Source organism: Plectropomus leopardus, chromosome 11 (genome assembly GCF_026936395.1).
Source record: "Plectropomus leopardus strain MGB_pleo_1.0 chromosome 11, ASM2693639v1, whole genome shotgun sequence".
NCBI lineage: Eukaryota > Metazoa > Chordata > Actinopteri > Perciformes > Serranidae > Plectropomus > Plectropomus leopardus.
The window spans coordinates 34,665,725-34,682,593 of NC_142186.1; the positions used below are offsets into that span (position 1 = coordinate 34,665,725).

Consider the following 16,869-nt stretch of genomic DNA (forward strand, 5'->3'; position numbering starts at 1 on the left):
CTTACCAGCATCCAGCACCTGGGGCTTCCAGCATTTGTTCCACATATTATCATTGTGTCGTTTACTTTCTGAATGACGGTGATGAAATTATCGCACTCCAGCTGTGAGAGAAAGAGGCGGTGAAACAGAGGGACAAAGGCAGAAAATGAGGCAGAGGCGAGAGGAAAAAAGGAGAGTAAAAACAGTCAGATTGAGAGAGGGATTAAAGATACAGAGAGACACGAAGGCAAAAGAGATAAAGACAGTAGAGAATATGTGAAAAAGTGATTAGAGAGAAATAGGCAGCACAAAGGGAGAGAAAACAAGGAAAGAGTGAGGGAGCGAGAAAAACAAACAGAGGAGAGGAAGGTGGAACAGAGGGATGGAGAAACAAAGCAGGAGTACAACATAAAACAGATTAGGAGAGAAAAAGCAGATTGCTTAAAGAGAGAGAGAGAGAGAGAGAGAGAGATTTAAGAAAAATTGGAGGTGATCCATGCACTGAACATTTTTGGCAGACAGCACACAGGAGGCTTAGCCCTGCAGTACAGCACTGCTATACTCCATATGCATCACTTATTCATTAAGTACAGAAAATGGACTGCTCTCTCAAAGGCATCACAGGATGGAGGATGAAAATGAATACTGAAGACAACCTGAAGGGTGAATTCTGATTTTAGGTCGCAGTGGTGCTAGCATTGAGTCACGTTTGTTGTCTTTAACAAAAAAGTGCTTTTAAGAAATCAAATCAAAAAATCTGAGTGAAAACTGGAGATGGAGGAAGTACATCGCCAAGTCCAAAAAGCAGGACCAGAGCTTGTGTAAGTGTGTGTAGGTGGATGTGTAGGGGGATGTGTAGGCGAGTGGGTGGGCTGGGTAATTTGTGTGCGAGTGTACACTTTTTACTTTGTCTCCTTATGTTCTTGAGAGAAATACTTTGTGAGTTTGGACATGTTTGCTAAGTTCTGGCCTGTGACCAAAATCTAGGACTGTGGTTCTGACATTAAAACGTTTTGGTGCAAGACAGTTTTAAAACATGTTTAAAACTGCATCTGTTAATGGTCATACACAAGCTTTTCTGTCATCCACCTGTTGGAGAGTTAATTTAGGAAACGCTTCTGTGGTTTGTATGCAGACAGTTTGGTGTAAAGGATTGCTGTTGGTGTATTTGCTCGTGGAGCTTTGGGAGAATGTGTGTACTCCAGACAAACTAAAGCTCGGAGATAGTTGGAAATACCGTCTGTCACATCAGGTGTGTTACCTTCTGTGAACCTCTGATCTTCATCTCACTCTGCAGTAATGTTTTCCACAATCCTCGCTGCTGTCTGTCACTGAAGGATGTTGCATCCTGTCCTTCATTCCCCTACCCGCCGCCATCGGCTTTATTGGGGGGAAATTTACTGCATCACTCAGAGCGTTCTCATTTTCCACCATCTGCCACTGTCAGAGTCTCTGGAAGCTGCTGCTCTGACGGTTCCCTCTTTGTTTCGAGATGTAACTCCAGTAACACTTTGCTTTGATGTTGCTCACGGCTGTGAAGGGTTTTAGCTCCGATATGGGTGGAAATGTGGAAATGGTAGAATCTAAGCCACTTGAATTGTAAAAGCATTCATGTCCTGATGACAGCATGTTAGACTCTGGTTGTCATTCTGCTTTTACAGAGAACACTTTATGTTGTGTTAAAATTGGAATATCTCTCCTTTGTTAAACCTAACTGCAGTTTACAGGCCCGACAGACCCCATTGAACTTCAAGGTTTCTTTATTAGCACCTGAGGGTGAATTTGTTGTGCAGACGCGGGATTCAGCATCTCAGAACTAGAAACCATGGGAAAACTGATTTTTAACAGCTGTATGTAGCCTCTGAACAAGCTACAGTAAATCTGATATAAGGAAGAGTTTACTTTCAAAGCACTCATGTTACTTTCAAGGTATACACTGCAGGAAAAACAATGTATAGACTCATACTGAGGTAATCCCTTTCAATCATCACTTCTGACCTGCTCTCAGTGTGTGGCGCTGTATTTATCTGCAGAGACTCTACACTCTGCTCTGTGTTTCTTCTTATCTTCTTATTTTTTTGTATTCAGCACTGCTTTCTGGGCACAGCTCTCAGATGAGGTCACACTTTGAAAAAAAGTAGCAACCAAGTCCGACTGATTTTTGAAGGTTTCCCACACATAAATGACATGAAAATAATAAGCTGATATGACTATTTGGGACCTTTTATAAATCAGTGGTTCAAATTCTGATAACAGCAAAGAATGCTCACATCCCGATAGAGAGCATAATCACATTTGTAGAGTGGCCACTTGCTAGTTGATTAGTTGGTCACTTTTTTCTGATGAAATTCTCATTGGTCGATGCTATTTCTTTGAGGCCATGTGTCCACCAAAGTGTTTTTTTCCAGGCTGAAAACACCAAGCGCTCCTCTGAAAACGACCATCTGGGAGCGCAAGAACACGTTTGAGGTGCAGTTTGTTTGTTTTTTAGCTGAGACTCTTTGGTTGGGTCTTGTTGCTATGATACAAAATATTCCCAGAAGTAAAAAACGTCCACACAAACAGAAAGAGGTCGAATCAATCAGTGTGTGGCCAGCAGTATTCATTCACATCCACTGTTGTTGTTCAGCACTTGTCCCAGTAGGATGTGATGGTTGGTCTTTGCGGTATTTGTCTCCTCCTGAGAGCAGCGTTTCACCAAAAGTTGATCTTTTTTTTAAATCTCGGCAACCAGAACGTAAACACCAAACATGCAGGCAATGCTTTAGTGGACTCTAAGGATGTCCCGATCAATATTATTTGCCCCCTTTCACGATCTGCCGACCTGACACTTGCATTTATTTATTTTGGATAATCCAGCTGCACAATGCAAACTTTAAGTACTTTAAAGTTATAAAAGTTATAGTGTGTATACTTGACAGTTTAGTAGCTCTGCAAAATTCTGCATTCAACAGTTCCAGGGTTTTTTATTTTATTTTAACAAAATGACAAAGTAAACACTCTAGAAATACTTTTATGAAGCTCTTATCACAATTCCACTTAGTGCAGCATTTGTTTGTTTTTTTCATAAAATAACCAAGTAAACAAACTAAAATGTCTTAAGAAATTGCTCGCAATTCCACTTAGTGTGGCATTTGTTTTTTTCAACAGAATAACCAAGTAAACAAACTGAAATGTGCCTTCAGAAATTGCTCTCAAATCCACTTTGTGCAACATTGTAATATAAGTACAGAACATTATGAATGAATAATATAATCAGAATTCCACTTCAAAGTCATGTTATAGCCGAACTTTAAAACTCTCAGTCACAACAAATAAAAATTGGCCACAATTCAGCTCATTATAGTATTACAGTTCAACCAAAATGTCAGTTCTACTTAAAGTGGTGGAGCAGTTTAAATTGAACATGAATAAAAGATCAGTTTCTACTTATCGGAGTAACAGCATGACAATAAAATCTGAACATCTGCTGCAAAGCATGCACTCCATTTATGACGCTATGTGACGGTGGAATTAAATGAACGATTGGATGGGGCGCGTGCTCAAACTAACCAATCCCGATTAATAAAAAAATGCATTGATCAGGCTTGATTTGATTGGGACATCCCCAGTGGAAACACAACACTGCCGGGTAGAGTGACAATTTATTTGGTGAATCAAGAGATAACATGCAGATTTTTTTAATTCCCCATCAACCAATCAACTGCTTGAAGAGTCGATACAATTTCAGTCAACCAGGATTTCCTTTGGTCAACTAAAGCCTTAAATATCCAAAGTGTGTGAAGTATCAAATGTGGCTCAGCAGGGTCACAGCAGGTGAATATTAATTCCCCTTTAAGTATTGAGCAAATGCAGAATCTGACCTTAGGTAAAATGGAAATTAGTTTCAGTGATCTCGTTAATTTCCTTTAATCGTGCAACAGTTTCAAAATGAATGTGGAAACTATTGGATTACTGAATGATGTGAAATAGTAAAAAAAAATAAATAAGATATCTGATTCTTTTGTCAAGCACCTTCTTCTTTTTTGTCATTTGGATTTTTTTATTTTCTGTGACAAGCAGGTACTTCTTCATAAGATTATTCCGGCGCCTCGGAGCATTTCACATTAACGCTGTTCTCTCAGGGTGAATATTGTATTAATCTCTTGGTATTCAGCGAGTCTCTCTATGGAATCTCATGCAATTATGCAGTGCAATTATCAACAGCTCACTCATCTGTGTTTGTTTTGAGGTGAAGCTGTCTCCTGTGTAATTTTATCTCATCTGTATATATTTGCATTTTTTATGCATTTATTTGTCTTTATATTCCGCTGTGTGGATTTAAGTGTGGGCAAAAAACAAAGTGACATAACTGAATTAAAACTCAAAAAACTGACTGTGGTGCAACTGCAGAGGATGATGAGGATGATGATGACAAACATAATGACATTGATCACGATGATGATGACACAGTGACGGAGGAGGGAGGCGTTTTGCAGAAGGGATGGAGGTGCTGACAGTGGGGGTGAGCTTGTACCTCGAGTGGTGCAGCCTTTGCTTTGCAGGTATCAATAGCAGTCTGGTCAGATGCTGCTGGGATCTGTGGGAGGAAGGACTATTTAGTTTGAGCCAAATTCTTTTGCACTGCCCCGTTTCAGCAAGAAATCTGTGACCTTGCTGCAGCTGCTAAAACACAATCCTCACAGAAAACATCCACCCTCTTGCCTAACACCACTCTGTGATGTTTACTGCATTCAAGGACTTATTGTGTCATTAAGTTTGTCTTTAATGTTTTTGCTGCAAACCTGTGTTTCTTCAACCTGCTTCCTGTACTACGCATTTCCCACAATCCCTTTTCAACAACCCTCAAAAGAATGGCCGCCAACTTTGATCTCAGTGCATGTAGGTGGAAGAGAGTAATAGATGGAGCAGCACAAAGAGGCAGAATGAATTTATCCTTTTGAGACAACGGCTGCACAACGTGCCCTTCAGTCAAACAAGCTTTGTCTCTCCATCGCAAAGCAGATAACTGACTTCAGTGACCCTTCAGTAATGAATGTCTCCCACTACTACTGTTGAATCTCACAAAAGAAGAACTCTCTCATTCTGTGTTGCTGTTTCCAAGAACTGGAAATCGTTGTTTTTTTTACAGTCACGCTCGGCTGAACTATCCTGCACCTGAAATAACTCTCTACAAAATGTCATTTAAAAGCACACCGTAAAACATCAAAATCATCCTTCAATGCCAAACACATCACTGACTGGTGTTTTTCCACCTGTCGTCGTCTCCACGGAGGAAAACCAGACACTAAGCCTGTAATCATTCCAAGAAATAGGGCATAGTCATATTTGGATGAAACATCACTTACAGTCACTTCAATCTGTCAGTGCTAACAGTGCAGCCCCCACACTGTGTAATCTGGAGCCTATGTTAACATTATTATCTCTGTGAATGATGTTTTCTTTCCTCACAGGGAGAGATATGTGTCGCTTCGTCAATGTATGCATGACCCAACTTCCTGCCCTCGGCTGCTGAAGTGGGTCAGTGGTCGGCCATCTCGTCTCTCTCTCTGCCCTCTCTGGCTCACCGTGGCGGCCTCACAGCAGGAGGGAAACTATATTTGTTGTCATCCAGAAGAGGCTGGTGTACCATGTTTGGGGGTAAAAGAACCCTGAGGCAGGAGGACACAACCAGCCTGGCTCCCTCCAAAATTCAAAAATACACCAACACCTCACTTATTGACCCATAGCTGGCTTGTTTAATCCCTGTACAAACAAAAACGACCTCCGACTCCAAATTGTGCCATGGACTGGCCTTTCAAGTCGGGACTCCAAGTCAGAAACTCAGGAAAGATCTATGCACACCAAGTCAGTAGAGTTAAGGTCACAGCAGTGTGGCAGCACACACAGTAAATGGAAAGCAGAATTACCTGGTCGTCAAGTTTAACTCTAGTGTTTGTGTTGCTAAATGTGCTATAACAAGTTTGTAGTGGCATTTCCATTCAGCTGATTTGTGTTTATAGAAGTTTTTTCAAGCTTGTTGTAGCCTCTTAACCTACACCTCCCATCTCTGTTAGCGACCTACATCAATAAATTTGCAGGTAGCCTAATGTAAGATCCAAAGATCAAGTTTTTAATTGGACATGGAGTTTCTCATGCATGCTTCTGATGTTCAGTGGCGAGCTAAACAAACATGAGTTCCCTGCAGGCATCCATGTTTTGCCTGGGCAGATGCACTTGAACGTATTTAGATCAGAAGTCGGAAAAACGAATTATTGACTTCCAATTTGTAATGGAACGCAGCATAGTGCTTTCCTTACTGTCAATGAAGCACACACAGAACACATACAGTAGTTTGAAGAGGAGGTTTAATCCTTTGAAATCTGGGAAAATTGGCTTGATTTCTTTCAAAAACATTGGAAGGGCAACAAGCAACTTCACTAGAAATGGCCCAAAAAATTACCTGCAAAATAAGCTAAAAAATTAATGAATATCACACCAAGAAAGTGCTGAAAAAACCTTGTAATTCTGTAACATAACATCAAATATAATAAGACAATCATAAATATTATTTTCTGGATATTTTCCATCATTTCTTTGAAAGTTTCTAATAATCCACCTCATTTTCTCCTTTAACCAGTCTTTTTTTTTTTTTTTTGCAGTTTGCGGAACATTTCTTGCTAAGTTCCTGATTATGTTTTTTTTCCCATGTTTTTGAAAGAAATCAAATCACTTTTTTCAGGTTTGAGAGATTGAAAAGCTAGTGTAAGGGTTAATTAGGCAACATAAGTGAAACTGCATTTGTCTGTATATAAAAAGTTTGCAGGGCCTCTACCTCTGCTTTAAAGTTCAAGTCCTTGCTGCCTGAGTGTTATGACTGAACAGCTTCTCCAAATATCAGTTAGTTGCAAGTGCTTTGTGAAATGAACTGACTTAAAGACGACGTTTAATATTTCAATTTGTAGCTGGCAGCTGGTCGTTCATAACTGCTCTCTGCATGGCAGCTGAGTGCTTCCATTATAAAAGACTGCCTCAAACTGAGAGATTAAATCTCCCAAAACGTCCTATTAAAGTGTCTGCATGCGCGACAGCTAAAGCAGCTGAAAGTTAAGTTTACCTGCAGGTCGCGGACCCCTCTGTTAGTGAACGTCAACACATAGATCATCGCCTGGCCGCCCACGTACAGCGTGTCGCTCCCTTCCTGGTGGTACATGCTGATGTAGTTCTCCGGTTTGTTGAAGTGGAACCTGGAGGGCTCTGTGGATCACGACAGAGGAAATTAGAGAGATGAGCCCAGCAGACAAGAGCTTTGTTGTTTTGACATTTTGAAATGCATGTTTTTGTTTGTGCAATGGAAATAGTTGTGTTTATTCAGTTAATTTCTCTGGGACAGTGCTTATTAATAAACATTTCGGTAAATATGCCAGAATTAGCCAGGAGGCTAGTTTCCATCTGCAGTCCCTGGACAGGTGTGAATTTGGCAGCAAAAATCGAGTTTCCTGTTTCAAGTTTGAAAACAGGAATCAGGATGTACAGCACATCAGTTATAAGATATAAGCAGAACATGTAGACGTGAGCTGCAATTGAAATACAATAAATTACATTTCAACAAAGCAAACGCAATAACAGAACATCTTACTTACATAATAGCTTCACAAAAACAGACATAAGACAGATATGAGCAGCAGCAGGTAGTTTAAGGACATTATGCCCTGTGGTAATAAGTCAAATGAATATGAATGAACTGAACTCAATTAGATTAACTCTAAAAAGGAAACAGAATCATTTCATATTTTAATAACAAAACATTTGTCCTACTAATTATTCTGACTTCAAAGTAAATTATTAACCCTTAGGGCCGCTCTAATATTACACACATGTATCACTCTACACACAAAATGTGTTTTTCAAAATCTTTTTAGAGATATAATACATTAATATTATTTTACTTTCATTGAGTTTTTCTTCTTAACCAACATCAGTCCTGATCATAAATATCAAACATTCATTAATTTTCAGAATTTTAACCCTTCAAATATCAGGTCATGATCCCACTATGCTTTTAGAAAACACACAAAATGAGTGATTTTCAATAAACTACATGCTAAGTAGATTTATTTATTTATTTTTTTTATTGATCACAACCTGGGAAAGTCAGTGATTAGCAGCAACATTATCAGAAAAACAATCGGATCAACAACTGAAGCAAAAAACAAGGTACTGTAATTAAAAAAAGGATTCATAAAGCTTAAAATGCATGAAAGCAAAATTGAGTTTCAGTAAGTTATTTAAAAAAGCTGATCCAGATTTGTGCGGCCTAAACTCTTCAGGTCAAATCAACGTCTAGGATCTCTCATGGCAAAGAGCCAAACCTCTGGAGCCTAATCTGCATTTAATCTGCCGTCGACATAGGAGCCGTTCGAGGACTCGTGGATATGAACAGGTTTAATATACCGAAACACTCGGTCCAACGTTAGTGCCCTTTGTGCTTTTAGATTAAACAGGGAGCCTTTGCAGAAACCCGGCCTGAGTGTTGGAGAAAAGGGCATTTGGTGGGAGCATAAATATCACTGAAATAATCATGTGGGCAAATCCCATCACAGATGCTTGGTTGAATTACTCTCATGACACCTTCAGAGGTCTCGAAAGTACAGTTTGGCATTTCTGATTCACTCATCCAATCAGACTCACACTTTCCTACGCCGCAACTGTGCCTGCTTTCAAAATAAAATCACTGCTGCTATTTAAAATATGTGGAAATATGTGGTTACATTCAGATTACAGTCATGTTTAAGATTCTTCAAAAAACTGCCATGTCTGATAATGCTCTATAATCCAAGGATGGGTTTATAAAACATCAAAGTTTCGCTCTTTAATAGGCCCTCCAGCCTTTTTACATTTATTTGGTAAAGAGACATTTCAGAAAAGTCTGAAGATCTTAAAAGCTTTGAAGCAAACCATCCAGCTACCTGTTAGAGCTCCGGGCAGTAGATTAAAAAATAATAACACTGTAAAATCTGAGTGGCAGAAAACAAGCTTTCATTTTCCTCCCCTTTCATTTCCAACAAAAATACATCTTGAGTTTAAAATCTAATACCAAACTAATGATGCATTTAGCCCTCCATGTCTCAATATAAATAGATTCACTAATAATGACAAGAAGTGATTAAACAGTCATGGTTTCAGTCATGGTTAAATGGTATTTGTAATGATTTTCTTCTCATCCCTGAAATAAAAAGACATCCACAGTCTGACAGTGGAGCCAGGATGAAGTGGTGCTGATCACTGGTACAGGTTGCTAGCCAACCAACTAAGTTTCTATGGAAACAGTGGCCTCTCTGATTGGCGGGAATCTAATTGATGAGGCGCACACTTCACAAGGAAGTAAAGATTGCACAAGGAGGGTCAATGTGGCCGTGGCTTATAGGTGACAACATACATATTAATGTCACTGTCTGGCAGATTGGAGAGGAACATTCTGCAGCTGCAGCACAATAACAAACTGATATTAATAATTACTTTAGACATTAACAAGCAAAACTTTGTAGAGCCTACCTCTTGTTTCAGCCTGGCTTCAATAACAGTTCATTTTCTCTTAGACATTCCCACATAAAAGGTTCTCTATGCAACATTCAGAGCAGCAAACTATTTTTTATGTGAAGATAGTAGTTGGGTTTCCATTAATCCTCAATTTGCACAAATTGAACTGAGAATATAAAATACACGTATTGGAAACATGCCAATCGAAAAACTCCCATTTATTGCAAAAAAGTTTTTATGCTCCCATGAGGTGGTATTTCCGACAATATAAGCAATATTTTGCAAAAATGCAGTGGAATTGATTTTGGAATGATTGGTGATAATCAAATGACTTTCATCAAACTCACGCATAACTTACAAGCAACGCACATTCAAAAAACAAATACAATCAAGCCTAGCGGAAAAAAAAATGTCGCTGACTGCAACCAGCTGCTTAAACCAAAGCACTCCTCACTCATCTTTGGAAATTAAGTTTTTCTGGTCAAGTTTTCTTTTATTTACACATTTGGATAGTGACATCCTAGAATTGATGACGTAATATACACTGAGAGAGGACGCCAAAGTCTTGCTTTCTCATGGCTGCAGGACAGAACGTGAACGCCTGTTAGCCGTTAACTAACTTGTTAATTGTGAAGAGATGCCTGTTAGCCGACCTTAAACTCTGACACATGATGACTTAAACATCATACGCTGGGAAATATAATTTCAGGCCAGGATCACTGTAACAATATGACAATAGACTATTCTACAAACCTATCAATTTACTGATACGTATAAAACTTTTTTTTTCAAAGTAGGAAATGCACAAGTCATTACATTGTATTATTGTATTCCTAATATGAGATGTGGGTTGGGTCTGGGTTGATTTGCAGAGTCCAGACTTTGAGAACGTCTGCTCTAAAGGGTCACACATAGAGATCTGAAAAGTTGCATTCTGGATATAATTTAAAGTCCTAACTTCTCTCTTGCACTTTCCAACTGTGAGCCTGCATCTCTTTTTCTTTTCTCCTAAGACATTTAATCGTTGCTACCGGGTGCAAACCTTGAATTTTCAAAAGGTCAGCGTTTCAGGAAACAAGAAAAACAGCATTGTTTTTGGGGTTTGTTTTTTTTTGGCTTGTTCTTAAAAAAAGGCTTCATTAAGCTCAGGGCCTGTAAAGTTTCCTTACCCTCAGAGGGCCGTGTAATCCTTGAATGGAGTTAAAACATTATCAAATTAGTGAGTCACTTTTAAAAACAACTAATTCTTAATTGCACTAAGAAATGCGCTGATTAGAGAAGAGTAAAGTGCAGATGTTATTTTTCAACATTGTTCCCATTTGTACATGAGTAAATCATTTTTTTATTGAAAAAAAAACAGCAGAAGCAAAGTCAGACATGTTTTGATCTGGAGGCTTTTGAAGTTTTCCTCCTCTGGCGTCATATAATGGCTGCTATTTTATTTCCATGGAGTCCGTCACTGCAGAGTTGTTTTGCAGATGGACCTCGATGTCCTCCATTATGAACTCAACACGAAAATCCATCAGGCTTCATGGTTCAATAGGATATCGTGGTGTTCAGGTTTCCAACTGAGAGAAGGTCAACACAGACAATGGCTGAACTTTACCAAAATGCTCTGATATTTAGGAGATGTCAAATCAGCGTTGAGATGAGCTGTTGTCTCTCTTTCAGTCCCTCACTCACCCTCTCTGTCTCTCTGTATTAGTCTCGATGTCTCATCTCCGTCTCCCCTCTTCAGTCTCTGATTTAGATTCTCTCCTTGTGGACGTCCTGCTTTGCCTCTGTCTTTTGATATCCTTGTCTCTCTCAAGCAGACGTATTCAAAAGGTGTGTACACACAGTGTGCAGGAAAGTAAGGCAGACTTTCAGTTCCTCTCTCTTTATTCACCGCCTAATCCTGGCAGTCGCTTGAAGGAGTGAGCACCAACAAAACACAAAACTCCAATGCACCTTTCTCATATTTTCATACCACATGCACTCACATATGTATTATTATACATTATTTTCATTTTTAATAAAGCTGCACTAATCAATATTTTGTATATTATTATTAGTGAAAATGTCTATGTGTAATATAAACTCAGTCACTCTTGGTGATAAACCCACAGAGAATTATCCCCTTCTGCTCTACGGTTCTTTTTAACATCTTTTGGCTCATTGTTTTAGTTTCCTGGCCTCAAACTTCACTGTTTCAGTTCAGTGTCATCTTTATTCAGTTCCCACCAGCAGCAGTTTTCTTAATATTGTGCTAGGCTACTTGACCGGCACCAAACAGCCCACAGACAAAAGCTGGGGACCAGCTGGTGAACATAACGGAGCACTGAGCTGCTCAAGAGCCTCTGACTCTAGGGCCCTACTGCATGTATGAGCAGTGTGTGACAGCAACATCGCTGAACTGCTGCAGCCTGCACACTTTCCAAGCTCGCAGCATTGTTGCTGCAGCGCTGCTGCAGAGCTGCCTGCTGCTGTAACTACTGTTTTCTACAATTAAAAGCCAATACTCCCCTCATTAATGAGGCCATCAAAGCTACTGCATTGTTTACAACACATGCCTGCAAATGTATCACAGTAAAATGCCTTGTGTCAAAAACTGAATGGATTCTATCCACAGAAACATTGTCAGGGGGCTTTTATTTTAAAACAGAAACAGGAAAGACAGATAAAGGCATTGGAACTGTAAATTGTAGTAAAAGGTATTTTAGTGTCCCCTATCTATTTTTGCTGAAAATTGCATGTGTCATGCGAAAATATCAGCGAGATTCTGTATCTCTAGATATGCTGAAGCTGTAAATGAAGCTTTTTTTCATACATATTTAAAAAAAAAAAAAAAACACGGCGTGAGTCCCTGGCATCTCAGGAGGTGCCAAGGCTAAAAGCAGAGAAAAAGTTTGAATTTAATTAATCAGGACAGAGACAAGACCTCACGCTGTTGTTGCTCTGTGTGTGCTGGGTGTGTAATTAAGCAGCTGTTTATCAACTTTATACTTACCAACCAACACTTTATCAACCTTATAAGAAAACATATGACAAAAAAATGTGTGACGGTAATCTAATGAAGGAGGTCTGTGGCCAAAGAACAAAACGAAAAGAGTTGCTTTAACAATATAGTTACAATATTTTTTTTTCATTAATAATAATCAACAGTATTTGTCAATGTTTATCTGTGGTAGGTGAATATTTCAAATCCAGAGCCCAGTTCTTAGAAATAATCTGATTGGAATTTGACTGTAGGATTGGCTCAAATTTTGAAAATGGGTTATTATTACGTAGCCAGTATCCTACACAGTGATATGAAGTCCCATTTAGAGCACTGATTATCCGAATTTGGTAATCTGGAAAACTTTGTATTCCTATAGCAAAACATAGGATGTCCAAATTTGGATCATTTTGATTCAGATTGAATTTTTTGAACAACCTGGCCCATATGATTTCAGCCTAAAGAAAACCTGGCTAAAGAAAGAAAGAAAACTTGGCTAAAACTAACACAGTTTAATTTGAATGACCTTACGGTTATGAGAATCAGTTTTTGTTGTAACTGTTTTCACTTTTGATTAAACTAAATGCTCATTTTGGAGGCTGTTGTTTGTGGTGCTGCTGAATTGCACTGCTTTACAGTGAAAGGCAGAATATTTTGTCTCTATCATTCATGTCAATATGGGGTGACTAAACTCTCTAAATCAGTTTTTTAAAAACTGAAAACAGTGACCTTGAGAGTACACTGGTACGCTCTCAGTAGTTTATCCTGAAGGAATGCACTTAAGATTTTTGATGATGCCCTGTTTCTACGGAGGCTCAGTACACTTATTGTAATAGCTTTGAGGGAAAGTGTCTGCCAAATGAAGGCCATTTAATGTACTCCTTGGGCCCTACAACAACATAGAATAGCTAACCTTAAACCTTAAATTAACCCTTTGAAACCTGAGCAAATTGGCTTGATTTCCTTTTCAGCTTTACAAGAAACTGTCCAAAATGAGCAAGACATTAATAAAGCTATAAGAAAATACCCTGAAAATAGGGAAAAATTACCAAAAAAAAAACAAACAACAAAATTACCTGAAAAAGTGCTAAAAAGAAAAAAACCAAGATAATTTTAAATGGGCCTATATAATCATAATAACTGTAAGTTCTAAAAATATATCATTTTCTGGATATTTTACCCCTTTTCAAATATATATATTAATAATACTTTTCTTTCTTCTGTAAAAAAACATATTGTAACTGATTTCAAGTCATAAGATGGGTTTGCATTACAAATTTGTTCAGAACTTAAGTGATATTTTCAAAATGTCGATAAAACTCAATTTGCAAGATAACTTCTATTTTTATTGAGTGATGTTATGTGAATTCTCCTCTGGTGATAACATCGCAGTAACCATGGTGATGGATGTTCAAAACATTAGCAGCTTTATTGCTATTGCAGCCACTGCACTAGCCGTCATTATTTCCAATCCAAGGCCACATAGGTGTGTTATGGAGCCATAATATAAAGGCGAGCCCCTTATACGTGGGAGTGCCCACGTATGAGGGATTTCTGGGAGCTGATAGTCCACAATTTCACAGAGGAATTGTGCATTCAAAACTTCTGGATGATCTGCATAACTTTTGAAGAGTTATGCGATCCAATAACAGCTTTTGTAGCTCCTGTTGTGTCATGAGGGAGCCATTTCCTACCAAAAAGTGAATAGCCATAGCATCATGTGACCTAGAAAGGACAAAAAAGGGTTTCCTTTGAGGTTCTGCAAAATATGGCTTTTTTGAATCGCCTTAAATACCACCCCTCATATAAGCATAAAACTTTTTTTGCGATAAATGGAATTTTTTTTTTCTAAATGCACGTTTTCATTAGACGTATTTTATATTTGCAATTTTAATTTGCGCATTTTAGGGTTATTGGAAACATGGCTGCAGTCACCTTTTCCCAATTTCCTGGAATTTGTGGTACATCTCTTGCCAAGTTACTCTTTGCCTGTTTCCCAATTGTTCAGGTTTTAACGGTTTAAATACGTTTGAAAGGTGGCTGAATGCAGCACATAGAAACTGATGTCAGTCCAGGTTTCAAAGGGTTAAACCCTAGTTTCACCTACATTTTAAAACCAGTCCTGAGAAAGTTCCTTGGAGCTGTGAAAACCCGCCAAATGTCCTCATTTGGCAGAAACATGCAGATTGAGGTCATTGTGGTTTATGAGGACCTCGGCGCTGTCCGCGGTGCTGAACCAGCGCCAGCTCTGAAGCGGCTCCTCGTGAAGGTTTTGCACTTCAGGCTCAGACTGTGCCTGTGATGGATTCCCTTTGACAGTTATCTACCTGTGTGCATGTGTGCGCGTGCGTGCCCTAACAGGCATTTATAGCTCTGCCTGCAATTGCATAACAACGAGTTTGATTGATATGACTTGCACGTCCCGAGCCGTCATCTTGTGCGTTTTGTACTGTGCTCATGTGCGGGGAGGGGAGGGGTACAGATAACTTGACACACAGCCCCCATCTCCACTGATTGCTGAATACATTAGAGGAGTGTGTGAGGTGTAAAAAGGCGTGAGTGGAATAGATAACTAGGAGTCGGCTTGGAATTTTCCATTCAGTGCCCTCCCCTCCCTCCCCCCTTTTCTCCATCTCTGTATATTTGTAAATGTACACATGTATTTATGGCGGCTGCGACCCTAAAGCAACCCTCTTTTTCCGGGAGCCGGACTCTTCTGCTGCAGTGTGAAGCAGCTGCCGTGTCCCGCATTGCAGCTCCGCAAGGACGCGGGAGCTACAATGACTGTGTCAACCTCCAAAGAGTCGTATTTCACGGTAACGATGCTTTTCGGCGGTGGCAGGCGGGTGTTTAGAGGGTACAGCCTCACAGTGTGTGCGGGGCGAGCAGACGCCATGTTCCTCCAGAAGGAAGGAGGGGAGAGGTTGTTTTTAAGTGCCTCTGGTTTTTATTTCGCTCGGTGCGCCTGGAGGTGAGGAGATGGAGGGACGGTCACCAATCAACGCCAGTGTGTCCCCGAGTGATACAACCAGCGATGGTGCATTTACAGCATTGTGAACTTGCAGTGAGCGCACTGAGATAAATATACAAGTTGTCAAAAACAGAAAAGCTACAAGTTGCACAAATCAGATCCAAATCATTCAAATGTGCCATCGTGCGAAAGTACGCAAAATGCAACCTGGAGATGGAAACACAAACTGAATGAGAAAACACTAAAAACATATTTTGTGCATGATGTCCTCTTCACAGTGAGATAATATAATTACTTGTCCTCCAGATGTTGATGCCGTTCAGCCGGTGAACATGTGTGCGGGGCCTGAATGGTGGAGCGCGTAATTTACTACTCGGTGAGTGGGGGGGAGGGCGATGTTTTAGGAGATGAATCCAGAGGCAGCCCCTTCACTGTGGCTTTATTGGACTGTTTGTGCCTCTTTCGCAAAGGACAAGACAACATGGGTTCATGAGAAGAACCAGAGAATAATTGGCTCCATCATCGTGTGACTAAACTCATCCATTCACTCATCCATCCGTTCACTCATTCATAACGTATAACACAGATGAATAAAACACGCTTGGCGACATAAATAATTCGTTGAATGTCTTGAGGTTAAAGCAGACAACATGCAGAGTACCCAGCAGCGCCTACCGTGCACGACAAATTTGAGCCGAGGTGACTTTCCGGCGATGATCGTGGCAAAAAGCGACAGCAGGATGAAAGAATTCATCTTTCTTGAAGCTCTCTCCGTGCGTAACCGGTTTGTAAAAATGATTCAACCGAACGACGCGCTCCTCAAAATCCTTCCTCTTTCCTTGCAGTCTCCTTATGGTCCCTCCCCGATATGCTGCGTCCCAGATCTGTGCCACCGACTGCTGGTCCCAGTCCTATCTCGTCCGTCTGCTTCTCCGGCAGTTCAGTTTGGAGAAGTCGGGGTGTCAGGCTCCACCTCGGAAACAAAAGGCAGAGGGGGGGGGAGTGGAGCCCTCCAGCAGGGACGGAGGGGTGAGAAGTGGGTTTGCAAAAATCGCCTACAAACACTTTATAATTACAGGCGTGTAGTCATACCTGTTGCTGAGAGATCATTTATGCATCTGACTGTTAAAATCGTCGTTTCCAAATTACATCTTTTTACACAACACATGATTCTCTTATCCAGTCTCAGGCTTTTTGAAAATATTTAATAAAAATAATATTTTCTGCTGTTTTGGGGCAAAAATAACAACATAAACAACATATGCAGAAACGCCCTAATTTCACATGACAGTCTGATATATGAGGCTATATTCTCAGGACCATTTTGTGTTTGCACACACGCCCTCACACCAGCAGCCAATAATGATATTGCCTCAGCAACTGCCTCTGCTGTAATGTCTAATCAATATGTGTCAATAGTGCC

The 16,869-nt window shown here is 39.9% G+C and overlaps 1 protein-coding gene across 1 annotated transcript in view; it reads right to left on the reverse strand.

The window, feature by feature from the left end:
* The window catches only part of LOC121946308 (semaphorin-7A), a 53,009-nt gene extending 36,597 nt beyond the window's left edge, over positions 1–16,412 (reverse strand). The window contains exons 1-4 of the mRNA XM_042490821.2: positions 16,122–16,412; positions 7,076–7,215; positions 4,496–4,558; positions 6–101 (exon numbers count right to left, since the gene is read on the reverse strand). Of these exons, the coding sequence (XP_042346755.1) occupies positions 6–101; positions 4,496–4,558; positions 7,076–7,215; positions 16,122–16,200 (378 nt within the window). The 5' untranslated portion in view covers positions 16,201–16,412. The remainder of the gene's footprint in view (positions 1–5; positions 102–4,495; positions 4,559–7,075; positions 7,216–16,121) is intronic.
* Positions 16,413–16,869: the final 457 nt, after the last annotated feature.